This window comes from Histoplasma capsulatum (assembly GCF_000150115.1).
Source record: "Histoplasma capsulatum G186AR genomic scaffold supercont2.7, whole genome shotgun sequence".
In the NCBI taxonomy this organism is placed as follows: domain Eukaryota; kingdom Fungi; phylum Ascomycota; class Eurotiomycetes; order Onygenales; family Ajellomycetaceae; genus Histoplasma; species Histoplasma capsulatum.
The window spans coordinates 252,704-272,386 of NW_025544807.1; the positions used below are offsets into that span (position 1 = coordinate 252,704).

Sequence of the window (19,683 nt, forward strand, 5' to 3'; positions counted from 1 at the left end):
CCAAAAAGGGGGAGTTTTTCTGGGTTTAAATAAAAAAACATTTTCTTTCCCCCCCCCCCCCCCCTTTTTTTCTGTTATTCCTCTATGTACGAAGTGCTGTACACGAGTCTTTCGCTTTAATATAGATGGACGGGTGGATGGAATGGGACAATAAGTTCTTTTTTTATTTTTTTATTATTTTATTATTTTTTATTTTGAAAAACAAAACAAAACAAAACAAAAGGGGGAAAGATGGAACTTAACCAAAAAAAATAACGAGAGATCGAAGGAGTGAAAGAAAGAAAGAGACGTGCATAGTTAATTATAACTTAATGGAATGGTTTTTATATCTTTCGTATATCATTATGAATATAAAATATAATTCTTAGACAACATATATATATATACTAGGGAAATAAACGTTCAATTTTATTTTGTCTATTGTTCCAGTTTATATGTATCTATAAGGAATCAAATGTGTATAGCTTTATATAAAATCGTAACTCTCCCCCTTTTCCCACAAATGGGATGGATGAGGCCTGTTCCTTCGGGGGGTTCAAACGGCTATTTCCAATTCCAATCCCAGTCTCAACCATCATCACCATTATCATTCCCACTCTCAGAATTACAATCGTAATCATAATAATCATAATCATCATCATCGTCATCATCATCATCAACATAACCTGCCAAAAGCCCCGTCCCCTCCCCCGCCTCCGCCAACCTCGCATCCTCGATATTCCAAGATTGCGCATGTCTGGACTGTTGTCGTGAAACCCAACTGCCTTCCCCATCCCCATCCCCATCCCCATTTTCTCCTCCCACCCCCTGACCCTCAACAACAGCGTACTCATCCGCACCAGCGCCAGAACCAACGTCTTTCCTCCGCTCCTTCACCAAAGCAACGTACATCGCACTCGCCAAAATGATCATCGACCCAGCCAAGCTAACCGGCGACAGCGTCGCATTGAACACCACCTTATCATACAACACCGCAAAGAGCATCTGCGTATACACCATGGTTGTCGCCTTGGAGCCGTGCGTGGACGGCTTCGCAATATCTTCTTTCTTCACTTCTTCATCCCGCCGCCGCCCTCCTCCCCCCCGCACCCTTTCATCACTCACTACCTCGCCGACCTGGCCCCCCACCGTCCCCTCCTGCTCTACGTCCGCAGCTATATCCACACCCGCACCCGCACCCACGCCCAAAAAGCCTCCAACCTCCTTCTCCCCGTCTCCCGTAGCCGACGCGGGAGGCACGTACGACAACCCCGCCGTTAGCAAAAATTGCAACAGAAACCCGCACGCCCCAAGGCCCAGCAGGAGCAGAAGCTCCGCCATGTTGCCGGGAAGGCGGAAGCTGATGCCGGGTATCAGCGCGACGGCCAGCAGCGAGATGATCGTGGTTAGGCCGCTGAAATACGTGACGCTGACGAGCGGGTGGGCGCGCTTGCCGATGACGCGGATGGAGGTGTACGCGGCCGTCGCACCGACGACGCCTAGGAGCGCGGCGAGAATGCCGAGGGTGCGTTTGTAGTAGGCGTCGTCTGCTGAGCCTGCTGGGCTCGCTTCAACGTCCGTCGATGACCATGAAGAAGACGATGCGGATACGTGCGAAGAGCCACGAAACAACGACGCTGGCCGTGCAATTAGCACAACGCCCAGCAGCGACGCTAGCGCCGCCACCTGCTGTCTGCGCGTGAAGGTCTCGTTGGGCATGGTTAGCGAGCAGACGTAGCAGCAGCCGATGGGGGCTAGGAAAGTGAGCACGGTGGCTTCCGAGAGGGCGAGGTGGAGCAGCGAGCTGTACAGGCCGAAGACGCCGAAGAAGCCGCTGATGCCGCGGAGGAAGAGGAGGGGCCGGATAGAGCGGATGCCAAAGGGGTGTGGGACGCGGGCGTAGAGCATGTAGAGCAGGCTGAGGAGGACGGTGATGCCCATGCGCGCGAAGAGGATCTGTGAGGGGATGTTGTCAGATTGTTTCCCTTCTCTTTTTTTTCTTTTTTGAAGGTTCTTCATTGGGGGGTGGGGGCGGGGTAGAATGATCATGTCATGATATATTATCATTTATCAAAGAGTGTATACATATAAGAAAGAAGAGACGACGATGAAAAAAAAAAAGACACAGTATTACAAACCTGAAATGGATGCATTCCTTTCCCATGACTCCCATCCAATTGAAGAGTGCGGGTCATGACGTTCATCGACGCGCCGAAGAACTGAGCCAGCATTACCATGAGCATCCCCTTGCTCATGAGCCAGGATTGCCAGAGCTTGCGGCGCCATGATTGCACACGGCTCCCCTTGTTGCTGCGTTGGGGGCTGGGTGGTTCGGGACCGGTTGGCGGAGTGCGTTGGAGGAGCGGAGCTTGAGAACCGGATACATCATCGTTCGTTTTATTCTCCGGACGAATATGACAGGGTAGGATGCAGTCAGGATGCGCACAGGCTGAGGGAGCAACTCCAATGGCTGTGCGTGGGCGAGATGAAGACAATAGGCTTTCGTGTTCTCTGGCGCCGTCTCCCCGCGAAGTTTGTCCACCAGTCATGATTATTTATCTATCTTCTCTCTGTGCGTATTGCCCATCAACAGGGCCCTTTAAGGGTTGTTGGATAGATGAACACCCTGCGAAGCAATCTTGTGGGCGGGCAGTTGTTCCCAGAAGATAGGACGTGGAGTTTCTTCTTCTTCTTCCCTTTTTTTTTTTTTTTTTTTTCCAAACTGCAAATTGTCCTTTTGGAGAATATGTTCATAGAGCGGTCTATGCGCCAGGCACAACGCACAGGAAACTAAAATCCGCACGAGAGGGGAGACTTCATCCCCTCCATTTTCCTCAGCGGGAGAGCTAACCAGAGAGAGGGAGAGAAAGAAAAGGAAAAGCCGAGACGCATATAAAATACACTCGAAGACACGGCGGGGAGAGAGGCGCTGTTTATTAAATAAGTGCAATGAATGAAATTCTGGCTAATGCATCCACGGCTAGCAACAAGAAGGAACATGGGCCCGTACCCTGCAGCAGTGAACAGTTGATGCCGATTAGACGAGGAATATGCGTATGGCGCATCGATTCATTGTTTGAAATATAGGCAGCATTTAAGCTCGGATTCAACCAGTCAGCCGGCTTCTGAGGATTTTAGTTTATTCAGATATCTATCTATATCAGCTCTGAGATCACGTCTGTGCAAGATGCGCCCACCACGGCTCTACCGCAGCACGTAACTAGAAGGTAAGCCGTGGATGCAAGCTTGAAACGACATTTAAATTAGCTAGCTAGTTATTGCGAATATGCATGGGCGGAATACTAATATCCTCGGATATTGCTTTCCAAGGAAGTGTGCTTTGACCCTCGTTATCGGGCTTCTGCATAGTTATTTGGCGGCGGGGAACATGGGCCCTCTGGTTCAGATTGGAATAAAAAAGCAAAGAAGAGGAAGAAAGGCAAAAAGCGTAGGGAGTTCACAACTCAACGACAGGCTCTCGTTGTGGTAAGGTCTCCTGGTCTCATGCATGAGCATCGGGCTCAGTATGTATTCTGAAATATTCTGGGGGGATCTAATTACAGAGTGGCTGATAATTTACTCGAGTAGTAAAAATGATGGCGGTTGATGAGACCAAAATGTATTGCGTCGTGGCATACGGCTATAAATATAGTTGTGCAAGGTTATTAATAAACTAACTGGGAGGATTTCCCTGGAGGGTATATCATGAGTACTCTTGAAGGAAAAAGACAATGTCACCACATTAACACGGCAAGCAAACTCATACAAAAGTAAACGTATCTCCTCCTTTCTCAATTAGCATGTTTCCCAACCTCTTTGTTCCAACGATCCTCTCCATTTTCAAAGCATCCCACTTTGAGAATAGCGCTCGAACTCCACCCTCCGCTGCCTCCGCTGCCCCTGCTGGATCCAAGCCCAGGAAACCTACAATCTCCGCCCAGAAAACAGGGTTCTCCGGAACACCATACATAATCACCCTCTTCACTCCCCGGATTTGGTAACGGCGGAAATGGTGGGTTCGTTCCGTGTAGAGCAGGGCCGAGTGGCGGCCGCTGAAGAAATGTGTGCGTGCGCGAGCCACATCACGTACAGAGGTGTATTCCGATATGGCGCCGAAAGAGAGGTTTTCCGTCTGCGACGAGGTTGCAAGGTAGTTGCGGACACGGACAAAGTCTAGGTAAGATGGGATGAAGATTAAAGTTCCCGATGCACTGGGGTTCCCTCTGCCGCCCGTCGAGCTACGGACGAGAGGCGACAGTACAGCATTTGTAAAGTACTTGAAGCGGTTTTCGGGATCATTTACGGGCGAGGTGGAATCAAAGCGAGAGAAAGTCTGCTTGACTGGGACAGGCAGCGGTAGGTCCAGGATAGCACCTGCGTATGTGGGAGTAATTTTGAGTTTGCCAGCCGTGTTCTGCATCTGGGATGAGAACAGGGCATTTATCTCAGGGGTAATGAAGGATGAGAAGACAAGTGTTTGGCGGACGTATTTGGCCTGGCCATCCAGGTACCAGTTGCGAACGCGGCTGAAATCACAGCCATGAGATTCCTTCGGTTGAAGGTTCAAGTGTGAGAAAACGTATTCAACATGTTCCCAGTTCTGCATTAGAAGGGCATCTGCTTGATCGATAATTGCCACTTCGATTGACGAAAGGAAATCGAAGTCTTGCTTTTTACTACTGTAACATTTTGGCAAGGCCATGATCAGTTTGAAGGTCTCGAATAGACATTGCGGGCGTATTCTTACATACTCTTCTTTATCCATAACCATCCTGAGACCAAGCGGGCTCGCCAGGATCATGTCAGAATTATAGAAGTGCGAGAAATATTTGATGGTTTTCCGCGTAAACTTCAGCCCTAGCCTGAACATATCATCGTCGTTCCCACCAAACAACTCTCGAAAGTCGTCGGGTTTGTTTTCCCACGATTTATCGTCAGCAGCAGAGAAGGTATCGTAGAACTTGGTTTTATTTTCTTGCTGCTCTGCGTGATATAATTTCGTTATAGATTCCATAACTCGAACACACGCCTGTCGAGTGGGCAAGATGATCAACACCTTGGGGCGAGTAAAGCCTTGGTCTCGTAGCTCCAGATCCTGGTCAGGCACCTTTTGTGAACGGGAGTTGTTTTTCAATACCCTGTCTCGAGTTTTGAGTATATGGTTTAGGACATGAAGACAGTAGAGATCTCGGAACCTTGCTGAGTTGGATAACGTACGGGCCCCGAAAAGGAGGTCATGGTAGCCGAAAATGCTAGGGGCAAGGCCCGATGCAAGGCTGTCAAATTTAGTGATGTGGTCTCCTGCATGGAGAGCAAGTTTTTGCTTCAGCTGTAAGGAATATTAGCTTGATAACTTTTTGCATGCTCAGCGTGTGGTGCATACCTTCAAACTCTGGAGCCCATGGATAGGAGCTGGAAGTTGCACTGTATCCCCACCAGTATCTGGATGGCTGAACATAAGTCTGAATCTGCCTGGAAGTTCGCTTTTATGTGACAGCCAGCCCTTTGAAGAGATGGCTTTTATATTTAGTGAGAGCGATGAACTATCTACAATTGAAAAATGTATTTCAAATGGATCCGTTGCTGGACGAAGATTGTTAGAATACGGAAGTCTATTTTAGGTAGAAAATAACATACTGTCGTTCTCGTCTCCAGAATCTCCGGCTTCAACCTCCTCCGCAGCTACATCCGCCAGATCCTCGATCTCATCATCATCTGTGATCTCCGGCTCGGACAAGTCAGCTTCATCATGAAGCTCATCCTGCTCTTCAACCTGAATCTCAGTTTTCTTAGAATTGTGGTCAACTTTCCGTCTCTTTCGAGCAGGGCCATTTGTATCCTGGCTAGTGTTGAACAACTGTAATAATGTGTTGTACGGCTTGTCCATTTTTTTCTCTTCACCGTCGGCGTCGTAGTCGTCATCGCTGTCTGACGACAGCTCATCAATTGGCGGGCTCTCTGCCTCTGCGTCACTCCCAGATGAGCCATCATCACTGGAGGAAGTTTCATGGCTTAGCTATGTCAGTTATTGCCTTGTAGAAATTGGAAAGAAAAAGAAACCTACTTGTTTTTTTCTACCCTGGAAGTTTCGAAAGCCGGACGGCCGCCGCGCTGCCTTTTTCCACGAGCCCCTCTAGTGCCTCGAGAATTAGAAGACCTGCTGCCTTTCCCACGCGGTGCGGCCATGTTGTAATCGGTAGCCGGCTGCTTTAAGGGCCGCTGTGCATTGTGCTGTTGCTGTTGCTGTCTTTGTACTGATGCGCATCTTTTTTTCTCTCAGAAGGTTGGCGGATCTTATCTTATCTTAGTGTGAAATCTCGTCTTGGGTCCGCACACACAATTTGAGCCTCATTTGACCACCGCAACGGCAACTCTCCACGCCAACGAGACACCTCCCACCGCCGATACTGACGTTTGTGGCTGGGATCAAATTACAGATACAATTGCCCAGCATGGCTGATACCGATTCATTTCTCCATCTTTCGCGGCCTCTGGGACCGGCTCTGGTTGGCGCTCAAGCCTCCACCGCCCCTCTTAATGTTGTGATACAACCACAAGTAAGCATACGACTCCTCCTGAGAAAATCGAAGATTATTATAGCATGCTAATACATTTATAGGCGATTTTTTCAATCCTCGATCATTCCCTTCGTCGTAATGCTGACCAGGAGCGGGTCATTGGTACTCTACTGGGGACCCGATCCGAGGATGGCACTGAAGTTGAGATCCGCTCCTGTTTCGCCGTCGGGCACACGGAAACAACCGATCAGGTCGAGGTTGATATGGAATACCAGAAGCAAATGCTTGCACTACACTTGAAAGCTAACCCAAAGGAAGTTCTTGTGGGTTGGTACGCGACATCCTCAGAACTGAACACGTTCTCTGCGCTCATCCAGAATTTTTACGGCGGTTCAGGAGATGGAACATGGCCTCACCCAGCTGTACATTTAACCGTGTCTACGGCTCCAGGGAAGGATATTGAGACTAGGACATACATCTCAGCGCCAGTGGGTGTGACAGCGGAAAGAGCCGCTGACAGCGCCGCATTCATACCTGTGCCTTATGAAATTAGATATGGCGATGCTGAGAAGAATGGCTTGGAGGCGATCGCTGCCGCAAGAGATAGCGAAAATAGGACAGCTAATCTGTTCACGGATATTGAGGCGCTAGAAAAAGCCATCGAGGATGTTTTGGGCATGATCGATCGAGTATCGAAATACGTCGAGTCTGTGATGGATGAAGAAGCCCCCGCTTCCACGGCGCTTGGACAATTCCTTCTTAATGCTCTCGCTTTGGCTCCAAAAGTTAACCCTGCTGATATTGAAAATGACTTGTGCGCTCTCTTCCTTTCCACTCCGATTTGTCTATTCATTGTTCGAAACTAACAACTACTCTGTGTTCGCAGTAATAACCACATCCAAGATGTCCTTGTGGTTTCGTATCTTGCCAACACCATTCGCACACAAATGGAACTTTCCAACCGATTAGCCACTGCACAACTCACCCTTGGTGGCGAGAGTACGGGAGCCGCCGCCGCAGGCGGCGCAGCTGGAGAAACAGGAGGACAGCGAAGCGGTCGTGGTGGTGGCCGGGGACGGGGTGGCCAGCAACGAAATCAAGAACGCGTTGCAATCGAAGCATAGCGGAAAACTTAATACATGCAATTGTATGAAATTGCGACGAAAAAAATACTTACTTGCGTCTAATGGTTCATCCTTCAAGAGTATATTCTTACTTCTATCTCCCTCGGGATGTAGTCAGCGGATATGGCTTGCCCCCCGATTTTACCACAGTCGCAGGGTTGCTCGGGTTGGGGCAAATGCAAGGCGTCATTGGAGTCGTTTTATTGGAATCTATTTCATCTTTCGTGCTCATCTTCTTTTGTTCATGTAGTTCGCCTTTTACGGCCACCTTTACCAGTTTATTCTCAAAAGAAGATAAAAGGGCATTGTTATCTTAGTAAGCGACAATGAACCGATGGATAGCTCGTCAATGGTGGAATAGGAAAGATGGGATACCAATGACGCGTATAGAATTTTAAATTAGACTTAACTTCATCACTTCATTGAAGCGTGTTTGAATTCTATACGTGGTAAGAAAGATACTGGAGGTTGTTGAAGTCCGCTATCTTGAACCCAGCAGCCTGATAAGAGTAAAAATCCATCCTTGCTCCAAACGCCATTGCAATGCAAATATGAAAACCGAAACATCTAAATAAATATGCGAAATAACACATCACATTAAGAAACGGAACCCCCTAAGCTCTTCCGCTTCTTCATCATGCCCCCCTCAGAAATCGAATCCACCCCTCTCTTCCCCGTAACAACAACAGATGAAGCCTTCTCTTTCCCTTTCTTTCCCACTGCCATTCCCGTTCCGGTCCTTCCAGCCACAGACCCATCTGCCCCATCAACGAGTGACTCGGTGAACTCTTCCAGCCCCTTTTTCCCACTAGCCCCAACCTGGTCATCGTTTTGATCAAAAGCCCTCCTGGCTTCTTTAAGTTCGCGCTCGATGCGAAATAGTTCCTGCACACGGCCTAGTTTGACAGGGTCACGGCGTAGTGCAAAGCGGAAGTCGTCCACTTTGATTTTCTGACGGCGGGAGTAGGTAGCGCATTGTGCCGCGGAGTGGCATGTTTCGATTATGAAGTCTGTTACGATCTCGTCGAGGACGCGCAGGGTTTCTGGGAGGGGTTCCTGGGGGTAGGAAGAGTGGGGGGCTGGATCTCCATAGGCATGGAGGAGGTGGCGTACTGTTATTCCATTCGTAAGGTTAGGTCAAGAAAAGAAGACTAACAACCGCAAGATGACATGGAAGGATACAAAGAAGGGGAACATACGCTCATTTCCAAAGTTCAGTTGACCTTGATGGCGGGTAAGTCGAACCCGCGGTTCAGCCATGCCGGTGTTCAGCTGTCTCAATTTGCGGCGGGCTAGATAGTTGCTGTTCGTCTCGTTCGCTCCCTGTGTCCCCGCATCTGTCCCCTTGGTAGTCGGCGTCTCCTGCGTCGCAGATACCCTATTCGCGCCTGTAGGCTCCAGTAAGTGTTCGAGCTCGTAATGGCCGGGGATTTGCGTGGGAAATTGGACCAAGTAATCGAAACCGCCCAGTGTGATACATTTCCTTCCTGGTGAAGGTTGAGCCATAACGCTTAGATAGAGTTGGAGTGGCGCGCGTCTAAATTAAGCTTGGCGTTATTTAGCGATATTGTTGGATGATGAAGCGAGAGTGATGAGCTAAGCGAGTTAGGCTTTCTCGACACGATATGATGATGATGTTGATGATATTTCTATCTTTGGCGTAACGGACGGTGTAGATGCATGAACGGCGTGTCGTGAGAAACTGGGCTTCTGAAGGTAACTGCATTGAAGAGTTTTGTTGCCCGGGACCGACTGAATCCGTCTTCAACAAACAACAAAGCAATCACTCACCATGGTAAGTGACAACAGACTATGCCAGTAGACAAGCTCCTTTGCTATTCAGTCCTTGCTTAGAAAGCTAATAATGTTGCCTTTCTTCGATAGACTGCCCTCTTCAATTTCCAATCCCTTCTCCTCGTTATCGTCCTGATCATCTGTACAAGTGCCTACGCCCATTCGATAATGCCGGGCATTATGGACCGCAACCAGAACGGGTATGGAATTTTGCCGGAGCCCTGGTGAGGAAATATAGGCTTTATTAGGCTTTTTTCGACTAACTTCTCTCTGTTGGTGGAATGTGTACAGCTTTTTCGGGATATTCTGGAAATGCGCCCGGGTTGGGGAACGGCTAAGCCCGTACGTCAGTTTGTGTTGTTTGGCGATGGCGGTAAGTGAACGTTTGTGGGGATGAGGGTGGAAATTCTGCATTTTTCACGATGTCGCTGAGGCGCTTGGAGTTTTTTTATAATGGTTTTTTTACTAACGGAAAACGGCGGATCTTAGATCTCTCTTTTCTTTGGACAGTGAAAAAGGGAAGAGTTAAACCTCTTCCTCTCGCGAGGATTCTCTATTACCGTACAGGAATGCATGGCGTTGGGAGTTTCGTTTGTTCGTGAAATAGGGCATTTATGCTCTTCTTCTGCAGGATTAGATTTTTCGGAACATGGCAATCAAGTTTTTGAAATTTCCGCATGAGATTGTTTCTCGTTTGTCACTCAAGGGTCTGTCTATAGCGTTCTTGAGCTTATATTCATACAATGAGTATACACCTAATAAAATGCCACATTTCCCATCAGGGCCACAGTACAGTGCAACAGAATGAAAAATAGAAATCAAGTCTCAAATAATATACATGTTCATGATCAAAAACGCCACCCAGGGTATTATACCAATTAGGAGAGTGGTCAATCCGCCATCTCCGCATCCTCTCGGCGTTAAACCGGCTAATCGTATCCTTCGCTTTCACAAGATTCATCGTGTCGTTCAATCTCGACAGGCCCTTCGGACCCTTCATCATCAGCTAATCCGCACTGTGTACGACCGCCGATGCTGGCTTTATTATCCACGAGAGAAAGTAATCGGTCACGTTCATGGATCCACTGCATACTATTGAATGTATAATCGTCAGGAGCCCATCCTTCCTTCATCATAGTGTTCACGGCATTCGCAGTCTCATCCACCATCTGCATTGTAGAAAATCCTGCGACGGCCACATTCCAAGTGACCTCATTGAACTTCAAACCTTGCTCTTGCATCATGACGCGAATCTTGTCGACGGCGTTGGGGTGTCGATTGCGGACAAACGCGGTAAGGAGAATGGTCCACGTCTGAACGGTCGGTTTAACTTGCTTGATTTGGCGGTTGCTTTGAGATCGCAGAATTGCGGTGGGAGGAAGTGGTTGTAGCATCGTATCCAGTACCCTGACGCAGTTTTTTAGCCGACCCGAACGCCGCTGCGCAAACTCCTGGAGAAACACGTTAAATATATAGTCACTTTCCGCCAGCGGTCCGAAAGACTCATGCCCTTGGTCGCGAAGGTATAGAAAACGATCGAACATGTTATTGATTTGACGAACGCTCTGAATCCTCAGAAACGCAGAAATCATGATAACAAGAGAATGGCTGGAGGGAGGGGAGTTTGTGGACTTTTCATGTTCTTCTAGGGTGAACTCGTCTGCGCGGACGACACCTAGATCCACGAGCGGTTGGATGTCATGTGCAGCACTGTATATCTTCAGCATGCGACCAAAGACATCAGTATCTCCCCAGCCCTCATCGGGATTAACGCGGTCCAGTGAATAGAAAACGTGGAGCATCTTGCTAGTAATAAATGGGTTCTTCCTGAGGGTTTCTTGACTACTGATTTCTCGTATTATCACATCAAGATGCTGGAGGTCACGGCGGGACACAGCATCATCTAGAAGTGAGATGTAGGTATACGAGTCAGGAGGAATACCGCTTTCCCCCATTTCATGAAGAACGTACGGGACTGACGCAGGAGCATTTTGTTTTAATGCATTGCGATAGATGATGTTTAACATAGGTTGATTGAGTGGGACGCCAATTTTGAGTATTTCAGGCAAGATCCTAAAGTGCCGTTCATCATTTCCTTCAATCACATAGTCCAAAGTGAGAAGCTTGCAGCAACGATATTGAAATCTTAGATCCGAGAGATATTGAGGGTAGTCACGAATATCCGTAATTAGATTTAAAGAGCTCAGTGCCCTCGGAATATCACGCTGCTTGGTGAAGAGATCCATGAGGTACGTTGCTGTCTCAAAACTAATATGGATTCTCCTGTTTATGATAGTGGATAAGGCCTCATTCACATCTTCGGGCGTGCCTCGTTTAAGGAAAAGGCGTATCCCACGTTCATATGCCTTAAGTACTGGCCACTTCTCCGGGTCTAGGCAAGTATGCAAAGCCTCGTGATAGTATTGTTTAGATCGCTCATCTCGCGTAAGCTCTTCATAATGAAAGGCATCGAGATAAAGAAAGCATTTCGCGACCATGCTAAACGGAGGAGATGGCAAAATATCTGTCGCTAACAGGAAGGCAAGAGCCGCTCGAGGAGAATTGAGGAGCAACCACAACGCAATTGGAGGCCACAGAGTCTCTTTTTGCCGACGGGGAAGCCTGCTCCACTGCTTTGACAAATGTGTAGGGTCTTCGGCAGTCCAGTCGACGCCAGTTAACCATTCCAGAGCCTCCTCTTCCCGTTCCAGCTTCAGTTTGTCCCACACACGGGCCATATTTTCCCCTTTGACCTTATGAGAAAACAGCACACCAAAATTTTCGTTCCAGTCGGGATGGAGGATGGGATCAATATAAAGGCACTCTGATCTCACTGCGAATTCAGAAGAAAACTGGTAGCGAACTAAATGGCGGTGGGTGTTGCGAGCTGTTGAGGTTATTGCCTGATTTATAATTGTCTCGCACGTTCGCTTCATCGGTATACCAGAACCAGGGCAAGGCTGGGTTGACCCAACATCTGAACAAGGTGTTTTCGTCTTCTGCACCGAGTTGCGTGGGATTGCTTTCTCAATAGGGTATATTTGTGTTTTTTGAGCGCCAGCGCTGGGCTTGGTATCTTCAAATGTGATAACTTGATTCCTGTAGGAATCTTGGTCCATCTGATAGATTTGATTGGTTTCGATGGTGGTGGTTGGGGTGGATGTGAACAATCGATGTTGGATAGAGGAGTTGCAAAAGCGGGAGATAGCAAAACCCCTGCGTAAGGGGATAAGCCCCATATGCGAAATTGCAAGTCCGTCGGAGGAATATCGAGTTTGTGTCCCTGGGTTCTGGAATTGCAACTGGTACAGGGAGGGGAGGGAAAAGAGGTGACCCCGTTCAGAGGATCTAAGGCACGAAATATCCTGGTCCTGTACATTTTCGAGGTGGATCTCGGAGCGATTATGATGAAATCTTGTTACATATCCGGAAAAGTTGATTTCGCGGCGGAAAGCAAGACGCCTAATTGACAAACACTTGCTTGCTTGCGAGTAGTGGTGCTCGCAGTGGTAAACACTGCATGGGCGAGCGAGCATGCAGGGAGGCAAGCATAGAGAGCGCAGCTGACAGTATTTGGCGTGTATATGCCGTTCACATGGCTTGCAAATGGCAAGGAATAATTGAAAGGTAAATGCAACGGCGTGGGTGGATGTGGGAGGATGTCTGCTTCAACGCCAATCCGAACTTTTTTATGCGGGATGTGGCTGAGGCAAAAATGAGGCTGATATGTGGCTGAAGTTTAACTCATAGGCCTTTTGGTCCTACAAACCATGTTTGGATTATTTTGCCAGACATATTCGGCATCACTCCCATGTTCCTTTTTCTCTTGCCCTTCACAATTTAGACATGTCATCTTCACATTCTACCCTCGATGCTGCGGCGATCGACCGAAAAGCCCGTCTAGCCAAGCTAGCCTCACTGAAGCGAAAGCAGTCCGAACCAGACCCCATTGAACAGGATGGCTCCCAGCATACTTCAACGGAAGGGACACCAACAGATGTCTCTGCGCGATACCTATCCGGGAGAAATTACGATCCCGAGGCTCGGGGCCCAAAACTCGGTTTCGAACATGCCCCAATAGAAGGGCAATCCACTCTTGAAGAACGAGCCCAGAAAATCGCGATATCCACCGAACAGGCTGCAAAGGAGGACGAGGAAGCCGATAAACCGATCGACCTGTTTAAACTACAACCTAAAAAGCCGAACTGGGATTTAAAACGAGACCTAGACGAGAAGATGAAGATCGTAAACGTGAGAACTCAGAATGCGATAGCTAGATTGGTTCGGGATAGGATACAGAATGCGCAAAGGGACGCGAAGGAGAAGAATAACATGGCTTCTGCAGAGGGCAACGTTGATGGGGATGGCCAAGAGGTCGGCATTGATGGAGGGGCCCTCATTGAAGGAATACACCTGAAGGAAAGGGATGAAGCGGAAGATGAGAGGAGGGAGAGGGAGAGGGAAGAGGACACAGAGATGGGTTGATTGTTACGATTGGTTGTTGCTATTTTTTCGATTTAATTATTTTACTATTCTGGACATCATGCAGGGAGTCTGTACAAGGAACGGCGTTCTGGTTTGGGGCTCTGTAACATCGGCAGGTATTAAATTGAGAATTGAAGCACGATGAAATTTAGTATATGGGAGTATCTACGGATCCCTGCTCTAAAGTGGCCGGAGTTTTGCCACGGGAGACAGCATTCGGAATTGGAGAAACGTGACTAGTTATTACAAAGATGGACAAATCAAAACAAACACTGCACACCCTCGCAGAGAAAATACCTTCTAGTTATCGTGTACACCGGACCCATTACCTATTTATCATATTCATGGCTTGAGTTAAAGCCAAACGTTTGCTGAAGGGGCTTAAGCTTCGCTCCTTGCGAGGCGGGGGATTTTCGGGTACGCCTCTACCTCTATCATAAGGGGGTTCGTGACCCCGTGCTCTTGAAGGACTCCTTGACATACTTCGGGCTCTCTCGGAGCTGCGTGGATGACGAGCACGGCCACGATCTGGATATCGGCTGTTTCGATCCAGAGCCCTAGGGGTTAAGGATCGCCTGTGCTTTGCGATTGAACTCCGATCCATACTCAGGCTTCGCGACCTGTTTCTCCAACTGCCACGTCTTTCTGAACCATACCGACCTCGTTCAACTGGGCTTTGTGATCTCTTTCCCCGGCGGGTATTTCCTTCCTTTCCCCTTGATGTGGTTGCCTTTCCTCCAGCAGAAGAGGAGGAAATATGTGAGTCTGGTGAAACGCTTCTGCTTATCATCCTTTTACGTTCTCTTGATCTAGCGGAGGAGGGGATATCTCGTTTTCGTGGTGGTGATCTGGACCAAGATCGGTCTGTTGAGATCGTGGAAACGGAATCTGCTGAGTACGCTGGAGAGACTGATCTCACCCGTTTTTCAGGGCGCCGGTGAGTCGCATCGTCATGGTCTCTATCATAGTCTGAGCCTTCCCTATTGCGGCCCCGTTCACGTTCCTTCAATGCCAGTTGTTCATCAGCTACGCCTTTGCTGTGAACATTGTTAGCTGGTACATTCAGCTAGAGGGCTGAACATGTAAACATACGTCCGCAATAAATCATTCGGAACATCGCTCATCAGCTCTGGTACCAGCTTTGGGTTTGCTAGCTGTTGTGTTCTGGACGGACGGGAAGTGTAGGGCCGTTCTTGAGCAGACGCTTTACATTCATAGCTATAGTGCCGTGTTGTTCTGTCAACTGAAGTCATTATTGAAATGAAATGAAATGAAATAGTCCAAGACTTATCTCTTTTGAGACATTTCTGGCAGAGAGTAGTGGCTGTTGCCTTGGATGTTGTTCTTAAGCCGGGGATATTGCGATACCGATTCATGATGGTGGTAAGAGAGAGCTATCCTTGAAGTAGCAGGAGCATGTCGAAATGTTCTCTGATGGGCTGTTCACTTGGATAACTCCGAAATAGAGCTCCGACTTTGGGTCTTGCAACAGCCGCGGCTTAGCGCAGCCGCGCGTCAAGAAGCTGACAAAGACACCACAGCCGTTCTCTGCAAACGGCAAATCCCCACTGGGAGCAACTTCATCGCCCAGGTCATTACGGTTGGACTCTGCACTGATTCTCCAACCCAGCTTGTTGAACTCTTCTTGTTTGCCCACGGATACCATCCTGTATTCTACAGGGGTACTGGGTGTGTTTTCTCCTGACAGGATTTTGCCCCTAGGGTATGAAACTTTTGTTCTCACACCTGGGCTAGCCTTGTCCTGCTTTTCGACAGTGAATGCAATATACGCATCAAACCCCCGCCGAACACTCACATTGAATCTCTCGGCATTATACCATGTCCTCAGCTTCCTGATTTGCTTCTCCTCCTCCCCCTTCTTTTATTGACCTTCGTTTATTCCCCTTTTCTATGGCGAGTTTCCTTACCCAGAGATATGTCTCCCAACGATATAGACTTGTGTGAAGTGGGATTTCCTTGCGACATTGACTCCATTTGATCCTTGCTCTTGATATTTTGTTAAGCTGCGTTAATATCTTGAAATCATCCTTCGGTATTGTCCACTGGCCAGGCTATTTGTGGGCTCAACGTCATGGCCTCTAAAACTTCTCAACAAGAACTGAGGCGCCCTTCTTTTGCAAAGGTATGCACTGTAATTACCTTCCATTTTATTTAATGTCGAATGCTACAGAATGTAACTAATATTCCTTGCTTTAGGTGGCGGCAATGCGCCCTCCACCAACACAGCAAAACTACACTACGCAGATTGAAACTGCCACCGACAGCCCAATTCCGACTCATGAAGCCTCAAATGATTCAAAAAGCGATCGTCGTGAACTGCCCCAGGAGCTAAACCAGAAAGCGCACGATGATGTAGAGAGTTTAGACAAGTCGGTGCAGAATTTCCACATAAATTCGCAGGAGGACCATGGCGCCAATTCGGAATCCGGAGACGGCCATGATGATGGCGCGGCTAAGCCCGAGCTGGCCTTTGAAGACGACCAAACGCATCTTTCAAATTCTTCAACCAAACCAACGAGCTTTGATTCTAAGAGCATGGCTTCTGTGACGACTTTTGCTATGGATGAAAAAGAATCATTGCGCCCAGATGATAGCGCTAGCGTCCAAGCAGCGGAAGAGGATGACTCTTTCTCGGGACCGGCTTCTGGTGCACCAAATTCCCAAGTCGGTTCAGAGGCGGGTGGACGCTTGTATCGCATAACCGACCAGGGCACTTTGTCTGACCGCATTCCTAACAGAACACGACTTAATAACACAGGTGTCCCGGGAATCATCTCCTCGAACGGCCCAAGTGAACCAAGTCTCCATAGTTTCCCCAATGAACCGGATGAGAAGTTGCTTGATGCGATGAATTCGCCAAAAGATCGGTTATTGATTCTTCAATTGGAGGAGAAGATAATTGCATTCATTAAAGATTCCGAGTATGCGAGCCTGAATTCCAATGGAAGCCCCTTCAACTACACTGCTGACCCATGTATAGTGAACAGTCTTTGGAATTGCCTCCGTGCAACGCATTTGGACGTCTTCTTGCGCATAAACTCGGTGATTATTACCATCTAACTCATTTTGTTGATAATAATGTGACATCCGTTCGACTTCATAGAACCCCTTGGTGCAGACTGTGAGTTCTCAAACCCAGCCTTAAATTTGTATTATAAAATTGGCAGCTCACTAACTTGAGGCTTAGGCCCACTCCTTTAAATATGCTCCAACCACCCAATGCAAACAAAACCCCTCCTCCAAATGTACCGGCGATGAAAATCATGCGTCGCTCCGGACAACCGGGGGAAAGAGTGTCGGGTGCAGGAAGCACGGCACCTAGTTCAGCAGCTCCTTCAAAAGCTACATCAGAAGCCGGCGGTACTAATGAGGAAGGGTTTGGATCATCTGCTGGAGCCACTCCAGCGAAAGACCGCGCGACCCTGAGTCGAGAGGAGCGTGAAGCAAAATATCAGGAAGCTCGAGAGCGGATATTTAGAGATTTCCCAGAATCTAAGGTCTCCGACCATTCAAACAGCGGAGATCAGAGTGCAAATGTATCGCGGTCCAACTCCGGGAATGGCAAACGAAAGGGACATAAACAGAGAACGCCAAATGATGACAGTTTCGAGGCACGGTCCCAATTCAATGCGTACTATCCGGGAGCTCCATACTCTAGTGCACCACTTCCATTTAATGGTATGATGACTGAAGGGTCGTTTGGTGCCCGGGCGCATTTTTATGTATCGACTTCTTCTCCGTCACTTTCAAATTTCCCTCCTGGCAACAATGTAAACGCGGTATATCAAACTCAGGGGAACTTGACATCTGCCCCAACACAATATAATGTTGCCGTCCCGCCTCACATGAGTCAAACTAATTGGCAGCCTGGGCATATACAGCAATCTCCCCCGTACTCAGGGTTTTCTCCAGTCAACCAAATACCGCCAATTGTTCCTCAGCAGCCTTCAACAAGATCCTCTCCTGGAATAAGTTCATATTCCCCACATCCAAACACTCTCTCGTTCCAGCAACAGAGCACTTCAACCTGGAGCCAGCCACAGTACCAAACCGTGTATCCTCCATCAACTGCTCAACGCAATCCGTCTAATAATGCACAGTGGCCAAATTATTCACAACACTCTATGAATGCGAGCCAGGTGGCTTACCCCTATGGTCAGATTCCAAACCAGTCGTTCACACCAGGTCATCAGAACAACCCAGGACAGCATTCTCTTCCTGGAAGTTTTCCCCGTCCGCCTTTTAATCCCCAAACAAGATCTTTCGTTCCTGGAAGCAACACTCAATCTCTATATGCTGGGAACCTGCCACAACAGCCGAGTATAAACCCAGCTTATTTACACCCCTCTCAATATCCCGCTCCGACATCATGGACGGGAGTCAACTACGATCCCTCGAGCCGCAACCCTTCAAACCAGCCTAATTGCCAGACGAATGCGAAAACGCATGCTCCCACATCTTCCATGATTCATTCGGCACCCAATCACCATGGCCATTCTTCAATGTTGACCCGGGACTCAATAGCTAAATGGGGCACACCAGCTCATCTCCCACCGAAACCGCCCCCATCCAAAGTCGCGTATGATTTCGATCTCAAAAACAAGACCTCCTCAGCCATACCACCTCCCCCTCAATCATTTCCGAGTACACCACCCGCACCTCTCCCTAAACAAAATGGTCCTCTTGTTGTATCAGGCGGAATGGGACATCAAAGACCACGGGGAAATGTTGCCACTGGGTTGTAAACGTCTCATTTGCATATATTTTTTAATTTTACTTTCTTGCCCACATAGTTTGCGCAGCATGGCAGGGCACAACACGGCATTGAATATGATGATGTGATATGTGGACATATTGGAGTGAGCCGAATGTTACTATATCATAGCGAGATGAGAATGGTGTGGTTTGGGGTTTGGGCGGGAGCGTGCTGGGTGTGGTGGTGGTAGCTGGCGTATCTGGATACCTTCTGGTTATTGATGAGCTTCAAAATAGGGGGAAAGGAAAGAGAATGGAAAACAAAGTGCTTCCGCGAGATGTATCACTCAATTGGCCCGACTGGGTCACTACTACGTTTTACTTCATCGTTCTGTCGGCCACCCTGCGGTTTCATTTGGTGGCACCGTGATGCATGAAAGCCCTAGCAATGGATTCGAGGTTATTAGTTCGAAATGACAAAAGGGGGAAATATTGGAAGCAATAAGTGTTCATAATTGTCTCTTCTCGAGTTCCCTTTGGCAAGCTAAACGTGACAAGGAAAATCAAGGAAAGAAAAAATATATGTTAAAATATGTTAAACCTTTGTTTTTATTTTTCTGTTCTTTGTACTTTCTCCCTCTTCGTGATATCCAGCCTACGTTATTAATTGCAAGAAGTTCTCTCCGCAATAATGTTAACTTAATATTCCCCACCTTATTCTTTTCTTACTTCCCATCCATATAATATGGCGTTTTCCAATTGGGACTGGGACGCGTGGAAAGATTAGTCTTCGGTTTCGAGTAATTTTGGATGCCCTTCCATAATAGTACGTGAGCTTATCCATCCATTATTCATTTGAATCAATGGTAGGAGAAGAAGAATAGTGCCCTTACAACTTTTCGTGATCTAAAATATCTATTTTTTTTTTCATCCTTGAAATAATGTACAGTGGCAGCCATTTATGACTTGTGCTTTGTCTCATATCATACAGTCCACCATAAAATCAAAACTGCCCAAGCGAAACAGGGCCAATTATACACGCATAAACACCAGTCTTTAAAATGGAG

General features: G+C 47.9%; 9 protein-coding genes across 9 annotated transcripts; 4 read left to right on the top strand and 5 right to left on the bottom strand.

Moving 5' to 3' along the window:
* Positions 1-567: 567 nt before the first annotated feature.
* On the bottom strand, positions 568-2,528 carry HCBG_05375 (uncharacterized protein; the record flags this gene model as incomplete). The annotated part of the gene is made up of 2 exons (XM_045432424.1): positions 568-1,935; positions 2,118-2,528. The coding sequence occupies 2 exons, from the start codon at positions 2,526-2,528 to the stop codon at positions 568-570; spliced, it is 1,779 nt and encodes a 592-aa protein (XP_045286540.1).
* A 1,027-nt stretch (positions 2,529-3,555) lies between these two features.
* HCBG_05376 (DUF1253 domain-containing protein) lies at positions 3,556-6,165 on the bottom strand (the record flags this gene model as incomplete). Its single annotated transcript, XM_045432425.1, has 6 exons — positions 3,556-3,619; positions 3,792-4,658; positions 4,731-5,308; positions 5,363-5,526; positions 5,617-5,972; positions 6,044-6,165. The coding sequence occupies 6 exons, from the start codon at positions 6,163-6,165 to the stop codon at positions 3,556-3,558; spliced, it is 2,151 nt and encodes a 716-aa protein (XP_045286541.1).
* A 199-nt stretch (positions 6,166-6,364) lies between these two features.
* On the top strand, positions 6,365-8,042 carry HCBG_05377 (translation initiation factor eIF3f; the record flags this gene model as incomplete). Its single annotated transcript, XM_045432426.1, has 3 exons — positions 6,365-6,536; positions 6,599-7,311; positions 7,384-8,042. 3 exons carry the CDS (start codon positions 6,432-6,434, stop codon positions 7,619-7,621), a joined length of 1,056 nt encoding a protein of 351 aa, XP_045286542.1.
* A 176-nt stretch (positions 8,043-8,218) lies between these two features.
* HCBG_05378 (uncharacterized protein) lies at positions 8,219-9,127 on the bottom strand (the record flags this gene model as incomplete). The annotated part of the gene is made up of 2 exons (XM_045432427.1): positions 8,219-8,733; positions 8,821-9,127. 2 exons carry the CDS (start codon positions 9,125-9,127, stop codon positions 8,219-8,221), a joined length of 822 nt encoding a protein of 273 aa, XP_045286543.1.
* A 286-nt stretch (positions 9,128-9,413) lies between these two features.
* On the top strand, positions 9,414-9,928 carry HCBG_05379 (uncharacterized protein; the record flags this gene model as incomplete). The annotated part of the gene is made up of 4 exons (XM_045432428.1): positions 9,414-9,416; positions 9,506-9,615; positions 9,707-9,788; positions 9,905-9,928. 4 exons carry the CDS (start codon positions 9,414-9,416, stop codon positions 9,926-9,928), a joined length of 219 nt encoding a protein of 72 aa, XP_045286544.1.
* Positions 9,929-10,106: 178 nt separating this feature from the next.
* Positions 10,107-12,794, bottom strand: HCBG_05380 (pentatricopeptide repeat protein; the record flags this gene model as incomplete). Its single annotated transcript, XM_045432429.1, has 2 exons — positions 10,107-12,534; positions 12,750-12,794. 2 exons carry the CDS (start codon positions 12,792-12,794, stop codon positions 10,345-10,347), a joined length of 2,235 nt encoding a protein of 744 aa, XP_045286545.1.
* Positions 12,795-13,261: 467 nt separating this feature from the next.
* HCBG_05381 (uncharacterized protein) lies at positions 13,262-13,900 on the top strand (the record flags this gene model as incomplete). Its single annotated transcript, XM_045432430.1, has 1 exon — positions 13,262-13,900. The coding sequence occupies one exon, from the start codon at positions 13,262-13,264 to the stop codon at positions 13,898-13,900; it is 639 nt and encodes a 212-aa protein (XP_045286546.1).
* On the bottom strand, positions 13,268-15,330 carry HCBG_05382 (uncharacterized protein; the record flags this gene model as incomplete). The annotated part of the gene is made up of 2 exons (XM_045432431.1): positions 13,268-14,937; positions 14,993-15,330. The coding sequence occupies 2 exons, from the start codon at positions 15,151-15,153 to the stop codon at positions 14,226-14,228; spliced, it is 873 nt and encodes a 290-aa protein (XP_045286547.1).
* Positions 15,331-15,992: 662 nt separating this feature from the next.
* On the top strand, positions 15,993-18,666 carry HCBG_05383 (uncharacterized protein; the record flags this gene model as incomplete). The annotated part of the gene is made up of 4 exons (XM_045432432.1): positions 15,993-16,043; positions 16,118-16,842; positions 16,902-17,042; positions 17,109-18,666. The coding sequence occupies 4 exons, from the start codon at positions 15,993-15,995 to the stop codon at positions 18,664-18,666; spliced, it is 2,475 nt and encodes an 824-aa protein (XP_045286548.1).
* Between the last annotated feature and the right edge of the window lie 1,017 nt (positions 18,667-19,683).